The sequence below is a fragment of the Phalacrocorax aristotelis genome, chromosome 2 (assembly GCF_949628215.1).
Source record: "Phalacrocorax aristotelis chromosome 2, bGulAri2.1, whole genome shotgun sequence".
Taxonomy (NCBI): domain Eukaryota; kingdom Metazoa; phylum Chordata; class Aves; order Suliformes; family Phalacrocoracidae; genus Phalacrocorax; species Phalacrocorax aristotelis.
The window spans coordinates 37,197,092-37,215,433 of record NC_134277.1 but is presented as its reverse complement, the minus strand read 5'-3'; the positions used below and the strand labels follow the sequence as shown (position 1 = coordinate 37,215,433).

The following is an 18,342-nucleotide window of genomic DNA, read 5'->3' as shown; positions in this document are numbered from 1 at the left end:
ACATTTAGCAATCAAATCTTCTTTCAGAGAGGGAGCTCTGAAAAATACCTTTTGGGATCGAGAAATGTTCTTTGTGGTCCCACAATGACAGTTCTCTGTCTCAAACAGGTGTTTCATCTCTCTCACACATTTTTCTCAGACCTCAAGAGGCATAAACTCACAGATTAATTTTGTTTTGTTTTTTATTAAGTAGAACCATTTTTTCCATAATCTGCAAAAAAGCAGAAACAACTTGATGGCAAGCTAAGGCGAAGGAGTGGTAAGAGTGACATAGGCCACAGCCCCGCTGTTAAAGCCTATTAGTTTGGCTCATATACCCCTGGGTCCAGGCACAGCCACGCAGCTCCTCCCTCAGGTCACCTGCCCTTGGCAATACATTACGGTTTGTGATGGTGTGGACCAAATCACCCGTGGCCCAAGAAATACTGAGACGCACCACTCCACTCAAAATAGATGGTGTCATGATTGTTACACCTGGCTACAAACTAGGACCTCTAAGCAATGAGGTTGTATGCTACATATAAGACACACGCTGTGTGAAGATTGTGGCTATGTGACCTACACTAACCGAGGAGATGGTATACAGCACAAGCAAACGCACACCTTTTCACCCACCATTTTGTACTGGCTGTGCCCTACCCCCCTGACAAATGTGCGGTCACGTTTGCTCTTGTATATAAGCATTCATTCATCACCTTCGGTCCTAGAATACCAGGAGGTAAATGCAGTGCAGTTCTTCCCTTTTAAATCTATAGGAACTTTGGTGTCCTAAGGAAAGCAAGACATGGGGTATAACATTGGCTTTAAACTACATAAAGGTGCAGAAAACCTCTACTTTGATAGCTGTCTTTCTGCAGTGTGACGATAAAGTGCACCTTCCCAGCACAACTTAAAGGCTGCTTTTATTACAGATTTAAGGCAGAGATAAGGAGAATGTATAGCGGTTTACTAACATTCTTAAATGATGAAATACAGTAAGAGAGGAATGATAACTTCCCTTTTCAGCAACTGCTCTAACCTACACTAATGAGTAGACTGTTAGGGATTTTCTTCACTTAGCATTTCTCATTATTAATAAATTTTGCACTGACAACTATAAAGTGAACACTTTGGATTTATGCACCTAACCTAATTACATATGCTGCATGTACGCATTTCATTATTTACTTGACAGATTCATTCCTTGATACCATAAATAATTAAAGAAGGATCAAATATTAACAATCAGATACATGTTAATTCTCCTCAAATCTGGGGAAACAAACACATTTTATCTTCTGTTCAATAAAAACGGAATAAAATGCTTTAATTAGAAGGATTTTTAAAATAGGTAAAGTTATTGAGTGTCATTTTTATTTTGCATAGACTGAAAATTAAAATGTCCAGCTGCACTCTAGTCCCTTTACAGGAATGCATATAGCAATTTTAGTAAGTATAAAAGGTTAGTAATTCCTTTTTGACAGTTTCTAAATGAAACATTTTGGTTTAGTGTTTGTCAGGCAATCTCAGAGGGAGGTGACTTCAAATGTAAAGTCTGATCCTTTCCCCATGAATGTCAACAACAAATTTGTACTGACTTCAGGTAGGAGAGCATTGTCCTATTATTTCCTATACATTAGTGGTTCATTTTTTTCCAACCTAAAAACCCAAACTCGCCCCCTCCCACCAAGCATTATCAGCTGAGCAAGGGCCTGATCCTGCTCACTGGTGCAAGCTGGCAGCGCCCAGGGGTAGCCTGCATGTGCAGCACATCCAGGGTCCAGCCTTGCTCTGAATGAAAGGCAAAAAATTCTGCTCCTGCCCCTTTCTGCCACTGCATTACATCCTCTCTGCAAGCATGCTAGTCCTGGTTTGGTGTGGTTTTCTGCAGAGGGTGTAGCACAGTAGGAGCCAGGCAAAGCAACGCTCCCTGACCCAGGAGCCTGCCAGGTCTGCATGGCCCCTCCGACGCCAGCTGCGGCTGGGGGGCGAGAGCTGCCCGCAGGCCCTGAGAGCTGCCTGGGGCCTCCAGAGTTAGGTCTTTTCTCAGAAGAGCTACTGCTTAAAGCTTTGAGTTATAATTAAATCTTCTGGCGAATTATTTGTGATGGAAAGCTGCTCCCAGTCACAAACCCGTACAAACTGTCTTGCCTGCTGTGCAATTTAAATTGATGTTTAAATATTTTTATACACATTATTCAATATCTCCATTTGATCAAAAATATTCTCCAATTTGAACAAATTTACTTTTAGATATCACATTCCACAATTTTATCATTTTAAAGGTGTTAAAAATTCATAGATTGCCACATTATTCATCATGCAAGATTAATGCCCGCCTGACAGGTTTTGCAAAGATCTGGGGTTTTTTTTCTAAGTGCATATACCATATCTGTGTGAGATGTACCTTGGTTGTTGAATATTGATTATGCATAGCCCCTTTCTTATTTCTGATGCTAAAGAGAGAATATTAGGGTGTGATTGTCAGGGTTAGTGTCTCTCTGACCTACACATGTACTATTAATAATTTATGAGTTGATTTGAAATAGATCTCTGTGAAATGAGCTGGCAATAAGCAGGGCTGTCTAAGATGACAAAGATTCAGAACGGGGCAACTCATGTACATCATCTTCCCTGTTTCAATCTAAAAACAAAATGAAACAAAAACTCAATATGCCTTATGCAGTAGTTAGGGATTTATTATTTGAATACACCAAGCAATATCACTGCTCCATATTAAAAGTTATGTCTGGCTGACGCCACTGATATATTAGCCAAACTTTCTAAAGTATTACACTTATTAAACTATATAAATATATGTATATGATACATGAAAAGCAATAAAAGGTATAGCAATCTGTTGGTCAACTCTGCAGTTGCTTGACGAGCACCTGCTTGCAGATACAGAGCCAGCTCACAGACTCTTAATTCCATGTAAGGTCTGTCTCCCCCTGAACCCAAAGAAGATAAAAATAACAAAGGTCAAGATCTGCACAGGGAAGCTGCTGGATTGGCTTGAGGTTGCCTAACACCTAATGGGAGCTCCTCGACAATTAACATTAGCATTTTTTGCTTTAAAAGCCTTCCTCCCTTACACTTTACCTCTTCATTTAGAAAGCAGCCCTGTTTACGTCCACAGGTCATATTTAAGGGGCACCCTCAGGAGCAGACCTGGAAAATGCAGTCTGCCTCACGATCGCTGACGCCAGGCATACACCAACAAGGTGCCTCTGGCAGATCCACACCCCACTGGAGCCAACTGCAGAGAGGAAGGGTCTCTCTTGGCAAGGGGTGGTGGAAGCACAGAGTGCCCCACTGGAGCAGGGCAGGGGTGGCCACCCTCCGGGACCACCTAGCACAGACTTAGGTGCAATGGCAGCAAGTGAGAGATGGCTAAGAAACAGCAGGGATGCCCATTGCGTTTCAAAGTGCACTCTAGTAATTTTGTAGTAACACCGACTCTTGGCCAGCTTGCCCGGGAGAAACACATCTAATAAACTGCGGGCCTCATTGCCTAGCATTGGGATTCTCTGTGTCTACCTTCTTCTTTTCTTGGCTGCTGGACTAAATGTGTTTGTTGCTCACTGACAAGGTGCATTTCTGATTTCTTTGTCAGATGCACTGCTGTGATCCTGAGCCCTTAACCTGAATGGAAATATGGCACATAAGGAGGGGTTTTTTAAATGTGATGTGATACAAAAACAAATGGGGAAAGTAAAAGTCTAGCTGACCTTACCAGGAAGGAGACCATTCCTTAAACCGCAAACACCTAACAGTTAGGCACAGGGAAACTAGTTAATATCATGTTACAAATCAGAAATAAAGATGTTCAACCAAGGAAATTATATTGAGCAGCACAAGCCAGAGCAGCACAGAACAGTTTGTCAGAGTCGCAGGGGGGGCTCTACGGTGACACAGAGACAATGAAACAGGATGACACCAGCTCTTCTCAGAGTGAGGGTTTTCTCCTTCTGTCTCCTGGGACTTCTGCTGTGCATCCTTTGTAGGAAACCTTTCCACCAAAAGTGGCAGCAAGCCCTTTGGAAATCTTATTAATATTCTTCCTTGTTGCTGTAAAGTATGATGTAGACAGGAGATGACAGTTGCCTTACCGTGAGCAAGGGAAGAGCAGGGGGCGAACACCAGTGATGACATGCTCCAGTAAAACTGCATCGCTGGCATCTCGGAACAAGAAATGAATCAGGAGGGAGAATCGACTCATAATCCCAAGCCCAGCCAGAAACTGAAGCAGTTATTTATTATTTGAGGTACAGAGCACTGAACACGTGCTTCCCAGACAAATCGGAGGACAAGGTCCTTGCCCTGAAGAACATACAATTTATGCAGCCAACCCTGCGAGATGCTGCAGGCCCTCCCGGGAAGAGCGGAGCAATTTCATCTCAGGATCATTTTGGCACATCTCGGGAGGTCTCACCTCTCTTGCTAACACAAATGGTTCTTCTGACCCTGGGGGATGACTCCTGTAAGTGAGGATGGTTTGGTTGTTAATCTGTGACTCACGAAGAGTAAAATCCTTTATCTGCCTATAGAGTTTCTGCGTGTGCACAGTGTTAATACCTGCCTAACCGAGAGGGGAGCTTGAAATCCTCGGCTCTATCAGGGGAGCTGCAAAGCATCATGCATTCAAGTGGCAGAATTTGGCAGGAGTCTCTCAGCACACCTCAAAACACCGTTCCTGGGGGGAGAGCTGGGCAGGCCAAACCCACATCAAAGTGATGCAAACAGGGGATGAGTAAGAGCAGGTGACCTTCCCACTCGTGACACCACTGGCACCATCCACAGCCAAAGTGGTCCCCTCGGTTGTGGCAGGAGAGCTTGAGGCTGGGGCCCCTCCTTGCCCTCCCTGCTATGGCAGGCAGAGAACACAGAACTGCCAGACGATCCTTGGCTAGGAACTACATTTCACTTTATAAAGCCAAATCTTTGAAGCCTCTTTCCCAAGTTATTCCCACATGGGAATTAGGGCACTGCCTTCAAAGAAATTTCAGGGGATGCTGATGATGATGGTCATGAGTGGGCACATCACCACTGCTGCTGTGAACTAACTTGCCAAATCATTTTTCACTAAATTTAACATTCAGGTCTGTACTTGCTTGTGTTTCACCCAGGAAAGTCCCAAGTACTCCATTCCCAGACCAGCAAAATGCTTTGTGGACTCCCAAGCCCTGAAGCAGCCCAGAATACCCTGCTCCTTACAGGATGCAACACATCAGTGCACATCCAGTTCAATCCAATGCATCAATTAATTTGTGATCTTCAGAAGGAAATGTAAGCCTCATCTTTTTACAATGGCTCCAACATCATCCAGGAACAAGGGGGAACAAACTAAACCAAGGAATTTCCTAATGGCTTTCTTCTGTGGGAAAAAGGAAAGATAACATTGTACTTCTGGCTTCTGGAAAGGACAAGAACTCTCTTATTTACAGGCCGTGGCCTCCACTGATAAATGTGTTGTAGGAAGCCATTGTGATTAGCAAGAAACAGGGTGGGAGGGAAGAGCTAGTAAAGTTCCAGGCACAGCACAATGCTCTGTCCTTGGCACAGTCTTCATCTCCTGCTCAGAAGTCATCGTCACTTTGTACAAACAATGCAGAATCAAGGATAAACTCGCAGGCCCCGCTGGTGAAGTGTCTCAGCCACTGTCCTGAGAAAAAGACCTGGTCAGAAAGTAAAATATGAATCTTAAAAGATTCTGCTTGGGTTTAATTAAATGGTTTGTTGCAATCTAGAAAATTATATTTACCTATAATGCTTGTATTTGAAGTAAATTTTTGAGACTTGTTTTTACAGCCATATGGAAGGCCAGGTCACACATCCCATTGGTAAAATAAATTCATGTGGTGTGAGATCAGCTGGAATCAGCTGACCAGGCAACACAACTTTGGTATGGGGAGTTTAAAGCCAGGTTTGCAGTGCTCATTCACACAAACAGTCTTTATTCAAGCTAGCAGTCCCAAATTATTTTAATAAGTGCTGTCATGGATGGATGAGTGAAGACTGAAAGATCCAACCAAAATCAATCTTTCCTATAGTTTTTAGTCAATATCAGCCCTGCTTCCTTCAGTCCAGTTCCAATGATAACACCATCTGATATCAACAAGACCACAGCACTTCTGCAAGTGTCCCTCGGAGAAAATCCTGTCAGCGCTGCTTATTTAAACAATACAAACCAGGTACCCGAATTGCCTCTCTCCTCTCACCTCTTTTTTTTAATTAGAGAGAGGAGCGAGTAGCCCCCTTTTTCCAAAATAGACATAAATCTCTTCTGAATGCTGCAACCCAAGGATAATTAGCCCTAAATTTTCACATGCAACAGATGCCAGAGGGAGATTGGTTTCCAAGTGCCAGAGTACACAGCGCTTGGAAGCAAAAACCAAATCCCTTTCAGGTGTTTCAGGTCAAACATCAAAAACTAGGGCCCCTCTGCTACTGCTCACAATTTGTGCTGATAGCTGGGGTGAGGAATTTTGCAAGTAGCGTGGTTCTTTGTCCCTCCCAGCAGCTAAAGCAGTGGAGTCCAGGAGGCAGCTGGAGGATCCTCATTCCCCCTTGTCTGCAACAGACGCCCCGTACACCCCTGTGCATCGCCTCACTCTTCCTCAGTTTCCCCAGCTGTAAAATAGGAGATCCATTTAAATGTAAGGCTGAATTAATCCCTCTTCACAAAAGGCTTTGAGGCTCCAGACAGGGAAGCTTTATCATAAACACAGACAAATTATTAACTTCCTATGTCCAGCCAGTGATGTGCTGACTCTGGTGCCAACGGGGAGCTTTGACTTCCCAAAATAATTCAAACCATCCAGGAGCCAAACTTGCTTTAGGACTTCATTTTTTGTGCAACTGAGTTGGCAACATTTTGATGGACAGTCAGTCATATCCCACCTCCCCTCCCAGTGTCTTAGTTTATTAGAAGTAGCAAGAGTTGCGGGTCTTTTGTAGAGCGGAGAATAGTAATAAAAGAGAAGATTCATATAAACAGCACTGATTAGGCATTTTTTTGCCATATAGTAAGAAGCCAGCGTATTGCTATATACAGGTTACTCTTCCAACAAAGTTATTTCTTGGGAATAAGCACTACCGTCCCAAGGTGGACATTCAGCGGATTACTTTTCTATCATAGGACTGAATCTCCCAAGGCTCTCACATGTCAGGGGAGGATGGGCTCCTTCAGGGGATGAGTCAGAGCAACTAAATTTAATTAGGAACCAGCTTCCCTAGGCTGAAGTTAACCTTTGAGAAAAACTCTGCCCACACCTCAGGTACCAAGTCTCATAATTCAAAACACAGAGCCTTCAAATGAGCATTGGAAGAAAAAAACAGTGTGCAGACATAAATGCGAACACAGGTACACTGGACAGAGTGGGTCAACTCCTGGCCCATCCTGAGGTGTCTAATTAAAGCCCAATTTCATGGTGAGAGTGCTGGGTGAAGACCGAGTTGAATGTTACTACCTGAAGGCCGTTGCCTTTGAGAAACATCAGAGCTGAGTCACACCAGTGGTCCTTGTGACTCTGAATTTGCTATCGGATAGGGGCCACCTGCAAGCACCAGGAGAAGATGGCAGGGGCAAGACAGGCATGCCTCCCTCCCTGGGATACCTGCCCAGCTCTCAGCCTCACACTAGCTTCACAAGGATAAAAACACAAGCCCAAAATTTGGCAAAAAAAATCCCCAAGACATAGTCATGTATCCAGAAAAACACAGCTCGGGGATTGAGCTGCTAAAATATCTCAGGGGATCCAGACCCAAGTGAGGGATGTCCTGAAGAACTCATGGCTCCATTTTCAAGTGTTTATCACCCTCACCTGACCCAAGCTTTTAAGAGAGCTGTGCCACCTATGGCTGCTGGCTGCCTTTTCCTTGCAGAAACCCTTCTAAGAATGTATTGCTTATATGGGAAATAAAATAGAGTCAAGATTCCTGACACTCGGCTCAGAGGTGTGACTTCTGAAAAAATCACAAGTGCTCCTTTTCTGAAGCACAAGGAGATACTGTTCTTTTAAAACTGTTTTAATTACCTGTGTAAATAACATGAAATAAGAACCTATGAGAGGTCTTAGAAGCTGGAAATATGTGGCATTTTGAGAGCAGGAACATACAAAAAAGAAAGGATAGATTTTGTAGGCCACTTTATCATTGCTATTATTAACCATTATCATGCATTGAAGACTCAGTACTTAATGTAAACAAAAGTACACGGAAAACTTCTAGAATACTAGGAAATTAGTTCAGAACTTGGTCTCTACCTATTGCCTATCAGAAACAAAAATATATTTTCACTGTGTTTGAAAATTACTGTTTAAAAATGTTCTCTACTTCAAAGTAGACGTTATTCTGTTTTTAGGAAAAATTAACTATAGCAGATTCAAAAAGGCCACCTATAGGTTCAAACAAGAATGTCATTTTTAATCTGAGTGCCATTCAGAAGACAGAATTTTTTCACTTTCAGTGCAAAGTTTTTTCCATCTACTTCAACTGAATCAGTGCTTGGTATTTCTTAACCACTTCTACTCTGAAATTTGCATTTAGTATTGGCACATAAATTAGAACAGGATTTCTGTATTGGTATAAGTTACAAAATATCTGCAGCAAAGATATTTTTGTTCGGAAGGTTTAACTGTGGGGTGTTTTTCCTCTATTTGGTTTTCTATACTGTGTTTTTGCTTTGCTTTCTGATTAGCCATCAAAGAATAAAAATAGTGCAAGAACTTGGCAAAATGCCCATCCCAGCTGATGTTTTCTTAACTACAAGCAAAAAACAACCCCAACTAGTAAATACTGGTAAATAGTAGTAAATACTGACTTTAAATTTGTGAGCATCCAAAATCATGGGTGTCACAGTAAAGTTCTACCACTCCGGCATATTTTAAATATATGCGTGGGAAGGAATCAGAGGAAGATATTTAAAATTACAATAGCCATTTAAACTTAAAAATGCTTTGGTTTTGTTTTTTGAAATAATTCTACGATCAGGTATGTGCTGGCACATTTAAAATGGAAATTTGCTGTGCCTGATCAACATTTTAACATGAGGAACATTCGAGCAAAACCTATAGCTGCAGTAGTACCTGAGCGGCTTGCCACTCCTGACCGTTAAAAAAAGCAAAGGTAGACTCGGTGAGACAGTGGTTGAGCTGGATCTGTGTACAGCCATAAAAGACAAATTATTCCCTACCTTTGGGGGAAATCTGAGCTGGTTGACATGTGTGAAGACTTTTTAATTTATCAGGCGACAGTAAGACAAAAGATATTCTTTGAAGGAGCACAATCAAATTGTAATCTATTGGTCTGGGTTGGGTTGGGGTTTTTTTTGTTGTTTTAAATCAAGGAGATTAAAACTATCATCCAGATTATTAGGTGACAACTATGAGAGCAAGGTAAAGGCTATCACAGAGCAAGATCTAGTCCCCTGCCAAGGAGGACACGGTAGCCTTTCTCCAAAGAGTCTGCAATTTGGTAAGGACAGGCCTCCAGCACCATGAACTCAAGCCCATGGAGATTCTCAAATTTAGGACTGAATGCTCGAGTTTTGGTACCAGCATTCTTATAACCGTCCTGGCACAATGATGGGAGGCAAGGCCAACGTGCACACGGGAGAGGTTGACCAGAGGATTCGAGCCACACAGACCTTATTTGCTGCATTTTATTTTTAATATGCATTTGCCATTACAGTCTTCGCAAACAATTGTGGTTTTACTGTCAATTCCCCATTTTACATCTTTTTCCTTCTTCCAGTATTTGTGCAGAAATGACCACAGGAACAAATGGTGGATCCACGCAATCGCGGAGGGAAATATTCCACTAAAAAAAGCATAAAGCAAAGAAACAAAGAGAAAGGGAAAAAAATACCCCTCCACCTTTGCATGGCATTTGTCACAATAGTAGGTAAACACTTTGCAGGGAGAAAGATGATGATGTCTCATGGAAACCTTTTAAAGTCATTTCTAACAACTGTATTCACTACAGCACAGTCATTAACAGGTTGCCGGGAGAGAAAATAAAAGCTCCTAGACTGTTTCCATACAGTCTGCACCCAATGTTATTACTATTACATCAATGCCTAGAAATGATAATGGGATGAGGGCCGTCCCCAGCCAGGCACCGTGAAAAATTGTACTGCGAGGTTGCCGTGAACCAGCAGACAAAGGGAGTTTTCTTACTCTTGTCTTTGTACGTGAGAAGTTGAGGCACATCATGCGTGGAGCCACCATCACCTTGGTAGCACGGAGGCCTGTCCTTCCCCCCCCCCCCCCGATCTGCTCCTTACCCTCCTTGAGCATCCTTTTCCCCACCAGGGAGGACATCACAGTCCAGGCTGGAAAAGGGGTACCTCCCGGGCCCCACTTCCCCAAGGTCCCGACCCAAACACCTCTATCCCTAAATCCCTCCAGCCCTTGGCAGCTCAGAGCCCATTCCAGGGACCTCTGAAGCTGCAGCTCCCAGTGCTCGGTGGCTCCCAGCAGGCTCCATCTGAAGGTCTGGCTGGGAGGCAGCACGCCCCACACCGATGCTGCAGATCTGTCATTCGGGTGCCTTCCCTTTCCACTGCACCAGTTTTCACTGACACGGGGCCAGGAAAGCACCACTCTGGTGCCTCCAGTCACCAGGATGCATCCCTCCTCTCCCTCTCCCTGCTCCGTAGATGAATATATTTCTCTTTTTTTTTCTCTTGGTATTTATTTTTTTTCTCTTTCCCATTACCCCTTTAATGCAGAGCAGGGCTGCTGATTACAAAAGAGGCAGTTTGACTCGAGCAATAGGTCTTCTTCACTAATCCTCACTGTCATGGAAATTCCAGCTGCTACAAGAATAAGAGGCTCAATCCATATTTGCCAGCTCTAATATGAAATCTGTCAGGGCCCAAATTAATGAGTTCCAAATTCCTTACATCACGATAACAGGTTAAGACTGGTCAATTAATTACATAAATCCTTCCCGATTCATTGTGAATTTTCAGGCGAGATTGTGTCTTACATAACTGGGTGACACCAGGCCTTTTGGCTCTTGTTGTTCCGCAGAAAGGCCTCCATTTAAGCGCAGCCTGCCTGCCACCGAGCCTGGTAAATGTCACGCCTTGGCTTTGTGCTGGCCTCTAATTGCTTTTGTATAAATTTTTTAAAAAAATTTAAAATATATATGTGGGTTGTTTTGTTTAAAAATTGTGGAGGCCGGCGCTGCCATCCCACGGGGGCCGGTGCGTGGGGGGCGGCGGGGGCTTCCCCATGGGGAGGCAGGTGCAGCCTCCCCCCTCCACCCCGTCACAGCCCCCTCCCCGCGCGCGGGGGGCACCTCCCTGTTTTGCCAGGTCGCGGATCTGCGCGGTCACGGGTGGGGCCCGGGAAAGGGGGGTGGGGTGGGGGGCTGGGGAGCGGTAAAGCCGAGGAAATAAACGAAACACACTCGGTAACCCCCCACGCCCCCGCGGAAAGCGGCGGGCACGAAGCGCGCTGTCAGAGCGGGGGTCACCGCCCCGCCCCGCCCCGCCCCGCCCCGCCCGGCCGCGCGCTTCTCGCTGAGCCACAGCGCCCCCTGGCGGCGCGGCGCGGCGAGCGGGGGGGCGCGGGAAAGGGGCGGGGGGCGGGGGGGAGCGGGGGGCGCGGATCCGGTCTCCGCACCGCCCCCGCGGGAAGAGCCGCGCTGGCGCCCCCCGCGGCCGCGCGTGGGCGCGGGGATGGCGGGGGGCGGGGGTGGTGCGGCGGGAGAGGGCCCCCCCCCCCCCCGCCCCGCCCCGCCCCGCCCCGCCCCGCCGCCTCCCGCTCCCCCCGCCGTTGCCATGGGCTGCTGTTGCCCGGAGTTACCGGATCAAGGCCGGGCGGCTTCACTCCCTGACAGCCGCCCCCTCCCCCGGCGAGCGCGGGCACTCCGCCCCGCGGGGGCGCGCACCCCGCCGCCGCCGCTGCCCGGGCCGTGCGCCGGGGGGGCGGCAGCCCCCGCCATGGCGGGCCGGACCGGGCGGAGCGGAGCGGAGACGCGGCGGCCCCAGGTAAGGCTCTCGCCCCGCTCCGCTCCGCCCCGCCCGGCCCGGCTCCGCTCGTCGGTGCGGGGCAGGGCCGGGAGGGGACAGGGCGCGGGGATCGGCCGGGGCGCGGCGGCGGGGGGCGGCGGGAGCGGCGCTCCTGCCTCCCGGGGAGCGCCACCTGGGATGCTGCGCCTGCCTTCTCCTCTCTTTTTTCATTTTTTTCCCCTTTTTTTCTTCGCCCCCGGTAAGCGCGGTACCCGCGGGAGCCGCCGCCGCCGGGCAGAGCCCTGGGAGCGCTCGCCTGCCGCGGAGTGACAGCGCCCACCCCCACCCACGCGTGTGCTAGGGCTGCCTCGCCAATTAAAAGCTCGGGGGTTTAAGCCCCAAAGGAGAAAGTTTGATTTCCGTGCGATAAGGTCACTTGTTTCCTAAAGAGGTTTTTATTCCAGAAGGCAAAGAAGCGATTTAGCACGTTACAGAGTACTTTTTAGCATCGAAGAAGAGGAAAACCGCGTCCTTCCTAAAGCATTTAGGCCTTTCATGAAAAGAATCGACCTGATACTGGAAATAACGATTTACATTTCTGCAGCATTATAATAAGAGCTAGCGGGGAAAGGTAAACGCCCTGGCCGTTTGCACCGCTCCTAGTCCTGCAGTCACAGAGGCACGGCACAGAAAACATACTAGTTGTGTTCTTCACGCTGACTCTATCTGTACCTTGTATTTTACAACAGAGCAAGGCACAGACACTGTGTACACATCTAATTTAAATTTTGCTCTGGAAAAAAAAAAAAAAATCCAACATAGCACATGTCAAAAAAAAAAAGACTCGGATGTTGCAGTGTTGTTGCATGGTGGGGCATTTGAGAGTGTAAGTTTTCTCAATGCTTATAAAACTGATCTGCTATTTAAATGATTTTTTTTAAAAGACAACTTTTTTCTTTTTCTTTAAAGTTTATTTCAATGACATTGTATGTAACAGGTTGCCCAGTAGCAGCTTACAGTATCCTGAAGTTACACCTTATATAATTTGTCAGCATGTATGACTGGACTTATTTTCACTTGTTTTTATCTTCTACAAAAACAATAACAAACCCAAAACCAAACACCACTTAGTTGAACAGTAATTACATATGGAAGGTCATAAAGTGATTAGGATATTGAAATAAAGGAAACCTTACTGGCAGGTTTAAACACGAGATAAATAAATCAAGTTACTACTTTCTAATTACTTAAAAAGCTTTTAAGAAATCACTGTAAAAATGAGAATGTAAAGTTCTAAGCAAAAGATAAAGTGAAGTTTTTGAGTGCAGAGTTATTGCAGCTAGATATAAATTAGCAATAGTAATTAGATGGTTATTATAAACTGGATATTAGCCTGGTTAAAAAAAAACTAGCAGGAAATATTAGCATTATCCAAAATTTAAAAATGAAAATCAAAATACCAGTGGTCAACTGAATCAAAATATATTACACAGTGTTGAAAAATTACCAAATCACTGAAGTCACAAAAGACATTAAAAATAAATTTTTTTTACATTCAAATTTGTAACAGTTAAGTTTAAATGTTCCAAATTAAACAAAATGTCTTAAAGCATTTACATGCAGTTACATACAGCTGATACAAAAAGACGACATACTAGAGCATAGAATACTTTTCCTTCCCCTTTAATAAGAAAAATTCCAGTAGTACTAGCTACACAAACAACATTCAAAAGATAAATATTTAAACATATTTCTGTCAAAGCTGGGAAGAAAGTTCCGTTATAGTAGTCTTAGAATTTTTGAACAGGGTGACGAATAAAATAACAGAACAACAACAGAACTATGAGAAAACAAATATTTATTTCAGAAACATCTTCATTTGGAAAACACTCACTGGCATACAGATAAGCTCCTAGAATGAAAAAACCAGCCACAAAGGCTCTCCAGACCTTGTATTTCTATAATTTTCATCAGATATTGAGGATGTGTTAGCAGGCCAGAATTGTAAAGTGCTCCAACAGTTTAGCTCACTCTTTTAAAACAAGACAAAAAAACCCACTACCCTAAGATTGTGTTAAATAAAAACGTTACTATCTTTCTCAGACATTATTCCAGGTTTTGGTTTTATATTTTTAAATATATTTGCTAAACATTTTTTCTTTTAATGTGCCATCTCAAAAAAAATAAAAAGTCAAGTTACCAAACATCTCTGCCTGGCAATAACAGCTATTTTTTAAGCTACCTTCAGTGATAACTTGTTGCTTTAATTAAATGTTACCACTTTTACATCAAAATAGCTTTGCTGCTAACTCACACACAAGCTGAGAACCTGAATAGATACATTTGTGCAATTCAATAAGACTGAGCAAAAAGAAACATGGATATTTATCTTATAAAAGTGCTACCATCAACAAAATACAGTCACTTAAAGTAGTTACCCAAGAGATGTTATCCTCAGGCTATTAAAACACGTTTCTAAAATTACACAGATTCCCAGCTGGATGCTTTAAAAAAAAGCATGCCCACACATGCCTATGCAAACCTTTATTATCTGGCCATTTAATAATATATTCTTCTGTAATTCACAGGTTTAAAATGCTCCTTCTTTGAATGTATCCACAGAATTCTTAAAAAATAAAATTTTTAAAAAATCCATTTCTAGGCCGGTAACTACAGCACTGGAGTTAATGGGAGTTTTGCTAGGGCGATCAGACCTCCTAGCTCTTTTTAATAGCAGTTAAATGTCAAATATAAATACAACACCACAGTGAAACATATTCCTTTGACAGAATCTGGGACAAGACACTACGCAGCTGCTGTTAACAATAAAGAGCAAAACTGACGCTTAATCGAAATAAGCGTTGGTGGTTACGAAGTTGTGTTCAAGCCTGCCTTTTGTTTGTGAAAATGACAATATTCCAACGCGTTAACTACAGGCACAGTGAAATGAGCAGCTCCTGTTACCCCCAAAGAGTGGAAAGGTCCACGCCTGTAAAGGGTGTTACAGCTATGTGATTATCATCATCATCGCCTCAGACAGGGAGATACTCTCCATTTAAACCCCTAAACTAAAACATCTCTCCCGGTGTCTTCAAATATAAATGACTGAAGTTAAACGTGCTGGGTGAAATCCTGGCCCTAGCGAGGCCGATGCAAAATTCAGCCATGGGTTTCAGTGGACCTCATGCAGGATTTTCACTGGGAACAAGTATCCGTAATTCCCTGGGAACTGAGAATCTCCAGCAAGCCTAGAAATGATGTCATTTTTATTAATATTTCTAACTTCTAAGCAACCACGCTCAGGAATTTTGGCCTTCAGTTCTTATGCATGATAAAACCAAGCTTTCCATAAACATTACAGAAAGACCAGAGGAAGATATATTTATATCTCAAATTGTCAGCAGCATATAGTTTGTACAAATGTTGTTTTGCTGATGTTGCTGAGCTACTTTAAAAAGTGAGTACCTTGTGGGGTATGTAATTTCATCACCAATGTCAAATGACTTCTAAAGATGAAACTTCTCCGATGCAAATTACAAAAAGATGCTTTGAATATATTTGATATGCTATACCAACTTTTAAGCTGAGGAATTAAGTTATCTTTATTTTTCAGATCCGAGACATGCACTCGCTAAGGGAAGTATTTTAACTGCCACACATGTCAGCAGAGCATGACTCGCCCAATGCTGAGATTTTAATAGTCACAAAAACCTAAATGTAATAGGTAGCGTGTAGACCTGAATCAACATACATAATAGAACAACAAAGAAACAGGATCAAGGTCTGTTCTGAAAATACTGTAAGGACATACGGTTGTATGGATAATGTGTCTTTTAGGTACGCGTTACCAGCCAGCTGTGTTTACGTGGTAGACGTAACCAGTAAACAGAGTAGAAACTGCTTTGTACTGTCCTTAAGACAGCAATACAGGAATGATTTTTCATGGTTCTTCAGAAGCTGGGCTTGCTTTACATCCACATGCAATGCTGTCATCACTAGGTCCGAGCCTGGAGGATGAACTGCAGAAAAGGGGAGAGGGGAAAAAAAAAATAAGAGGAGGAAATTGGTTTTCACAACACACTCAAAGCCTGAGTAACAGAGGAGAACTTTAATTATCTCCAGTCACAAAGAGAGACAGGAAATTTGGACTTTTAATTAGCCATTTGGAGTGCAGTTGGATATTTTTTTAGCAAGATAATTTAAACGCGAATAATTCAAGTCTGACTAAATGAAATTCACATAATCAGAATGCAGATAATTGAATTTCTACTGCATTCATTAATTCAGTGTGGAGGTGTGTGTGAAGACTTCTATGATGAGCTGTCACAGCTCAATAAAATCTCAGTCAATTAATTTTTTCATTATCTTAGTATTACATCAACAAAAAAAGTGAAGCATGCGCGTCTGTATGTATGTATATATAATCTCGGAAAGTAAGGAAATACAGGAATCACCTCTCTGAATCAGAGTCCACATCATTTTTTCCTTTTTCTCTCTCTTCCTCTTCTATAGGAAAACGTCTGTTCAAAGAGGCGAACTTATGAATTGCATCAGCGACAGAATATTTGGTCTGTCCAGACACACAAGCCTCCATATCTTCTGGGCTTAGCTGAGTCTGTAAGAAGAGGTGAAGCCTACTGTCTGAAAGCAATAATGCATCTTGTAGGATCCTGGAAAAAGAAAAAGAGAAGTCAAATGTTTTTATATAGATTTACACACACACGTAGATATTCTGAAGTGTTTTACCAGAACAAATTCTAAATGATGTCCTGCTTTTAAGTTTTCAGATGAATCCTAAATCAGTAACAGAAGGTAATGAACATATTAAAATGATTAGGTGTGTGTTACTTTCTTATTACATTATTTGGAATTTTAGGTGAGTAAAAACACGAAGCTAATAGTTAGGCACATCTGCTATTAGAATAACTTCAAGGACATTTCTTCCATTTAACCATCTGTTATTACCACATGGATCAATTAATGATTTTGGGGCAGTTGGAGGCGTATACTCTTACAAAAATTTGGTCTCCGTTTGAGAACTTTTTTTTTTTTTTAAATAGCTAAGCTTTTCTAAAAATTACAAATCACCAATTTCTTTGAGGGGGAAAGAAGTGTGCACAGAGACAGAGGACTTCATACACACACAGCGTCAGGACTTTGAAATACCTGTAAACAACAGAGCCAACACTAGCCAAAATAATTTCCACTTTTACAAATACGCGTACATTTAAGCTAGAATGAAAATGCAAATACGGAACAATGATTTAAATTTACTTGCAAAGAGTTTTCAGGGAATCTTAAATACTATTTCATTCCATCTATTCTTTTCAAAAGTCCATTTTAATCTTTGGTTTAGATGTATTTTAAATTAAGTCTTCAAATAAATTTAGCACAGAGTATTTACTTACGTCAAGCGAGAGTAAACAAATACAATACATTCCAGTAACACAGAAAGTTGTAGAGATACTTTTACAAGGACTGAGAATTGAGGATCCTCATCATTATATTGAAAAAAAAAAAAAAGGCAAGTTTGCTGCAAAATTTGCCTAAAGAAGGAATTCTTTAATACACAGAACCAAGAATGATTAGCAAGACACCCTTTTTTTTATATGTACATGTAATTTTACTCATGTAATAAAGTCATCAGAGCTATGACCATGCCAAACAGTGCTCCACAGAAAATTATTAAAATATCTTCAAACAAATCAAAATTATTAAGAGTCAACATTTACCTATTTCCACCCATTAAGGTTACTGTCGTTAACAAAAAAGTCATTGCTATGCAATAGGAAACAAGAGATGACATTAATGTAAGAACTAGTAAGAGCAGAAAGAAATATTGCATTCTGTGGGTACTCTGACTAAAATGAAAAGTGTAACTGATTAGTTCCTTCTCTCAAGAAAGATTAATGGTGTGTTCGGACTGTAATGTTTTAAAACAGAAATACGTTCTGAAAACTGTTCTCTAAAGTGGCCAACATTACAATAAAGTTTAATAAATACATTAAAGGATTTCTGGCTTCATCTAAGCCTATAAAAATCTGTCAAACCAAAGTAAGTAGTAAGAGATATCTAACTGAAAATGCGGGGTATTTGTGTACATGCACATTTTGTTTGCCTAGGTAAACACACACGCAGTCTCAACCAAATAACTCAAACTTTGACACCTTCCAATGAGAAAATGTCTGCAATGACCCTAATGATCTACCAGGTGCATTTGAAATTCAGTCTCAGACCAGATTTCACTGAAGTTCAAAATAAGCACACTTTCATACCTAGAGAAAGCCTTTTTAGTCTGATCTAAATTCTCACAATTTTACTTGAAAATAAACATAGCAAAGAGACATCTGTAAAATCAACGCACGCAGTGTGTTAATATACAGAAAAACTTCTTTGTA

At 42.6% G+C, this 18,342-nt stretch overlaps 1 protein-coding gene and 1 long non-coding RNA gene across 2 annotated transcripts in view; one reads left to right on the top strand and one right to left on the bottom strand.

Annotated features, from left to right (window-relative positions):
• The first annotated feature begins 11,847 nt into the window (after window positions 1-11,847).
• On the top strand, window positions 11,848-16,996 carry LOC142052664 (uncharacterized). Its single transcript, XR_012658937.1, has 2 exons — window positions 11,848-11,983; window positions 16,457-16,996. It is a non-coding gene; the product is annotated as an uncharacterized LOC142052664 (long non-coding RNA).
• SNX10 (sorting nexin 10) overlaps window positions 13,612-18,342 on the bottom strand; it is a 38,184-nt gene continuing 33,453 nt past the window's right edge. The window contains exons 6-7 of the mRNA XM_075083106.1: window positions 16,399-16,614; window positions 13,612-15,963 (exon numbers count right to left, since the gene is read on the bottom strand). Coding sequence (XP_074939207.1) covers window positions 15,885-15,963; window positions 16,399-16,614 — 295 coding nt within the window. The 3' untranslated portion in view covers window positions 13,612-15,884. The remainder of the gene's footprint in view (window positions 15,964-16,398; window positions 16,615-18,342) is intronic.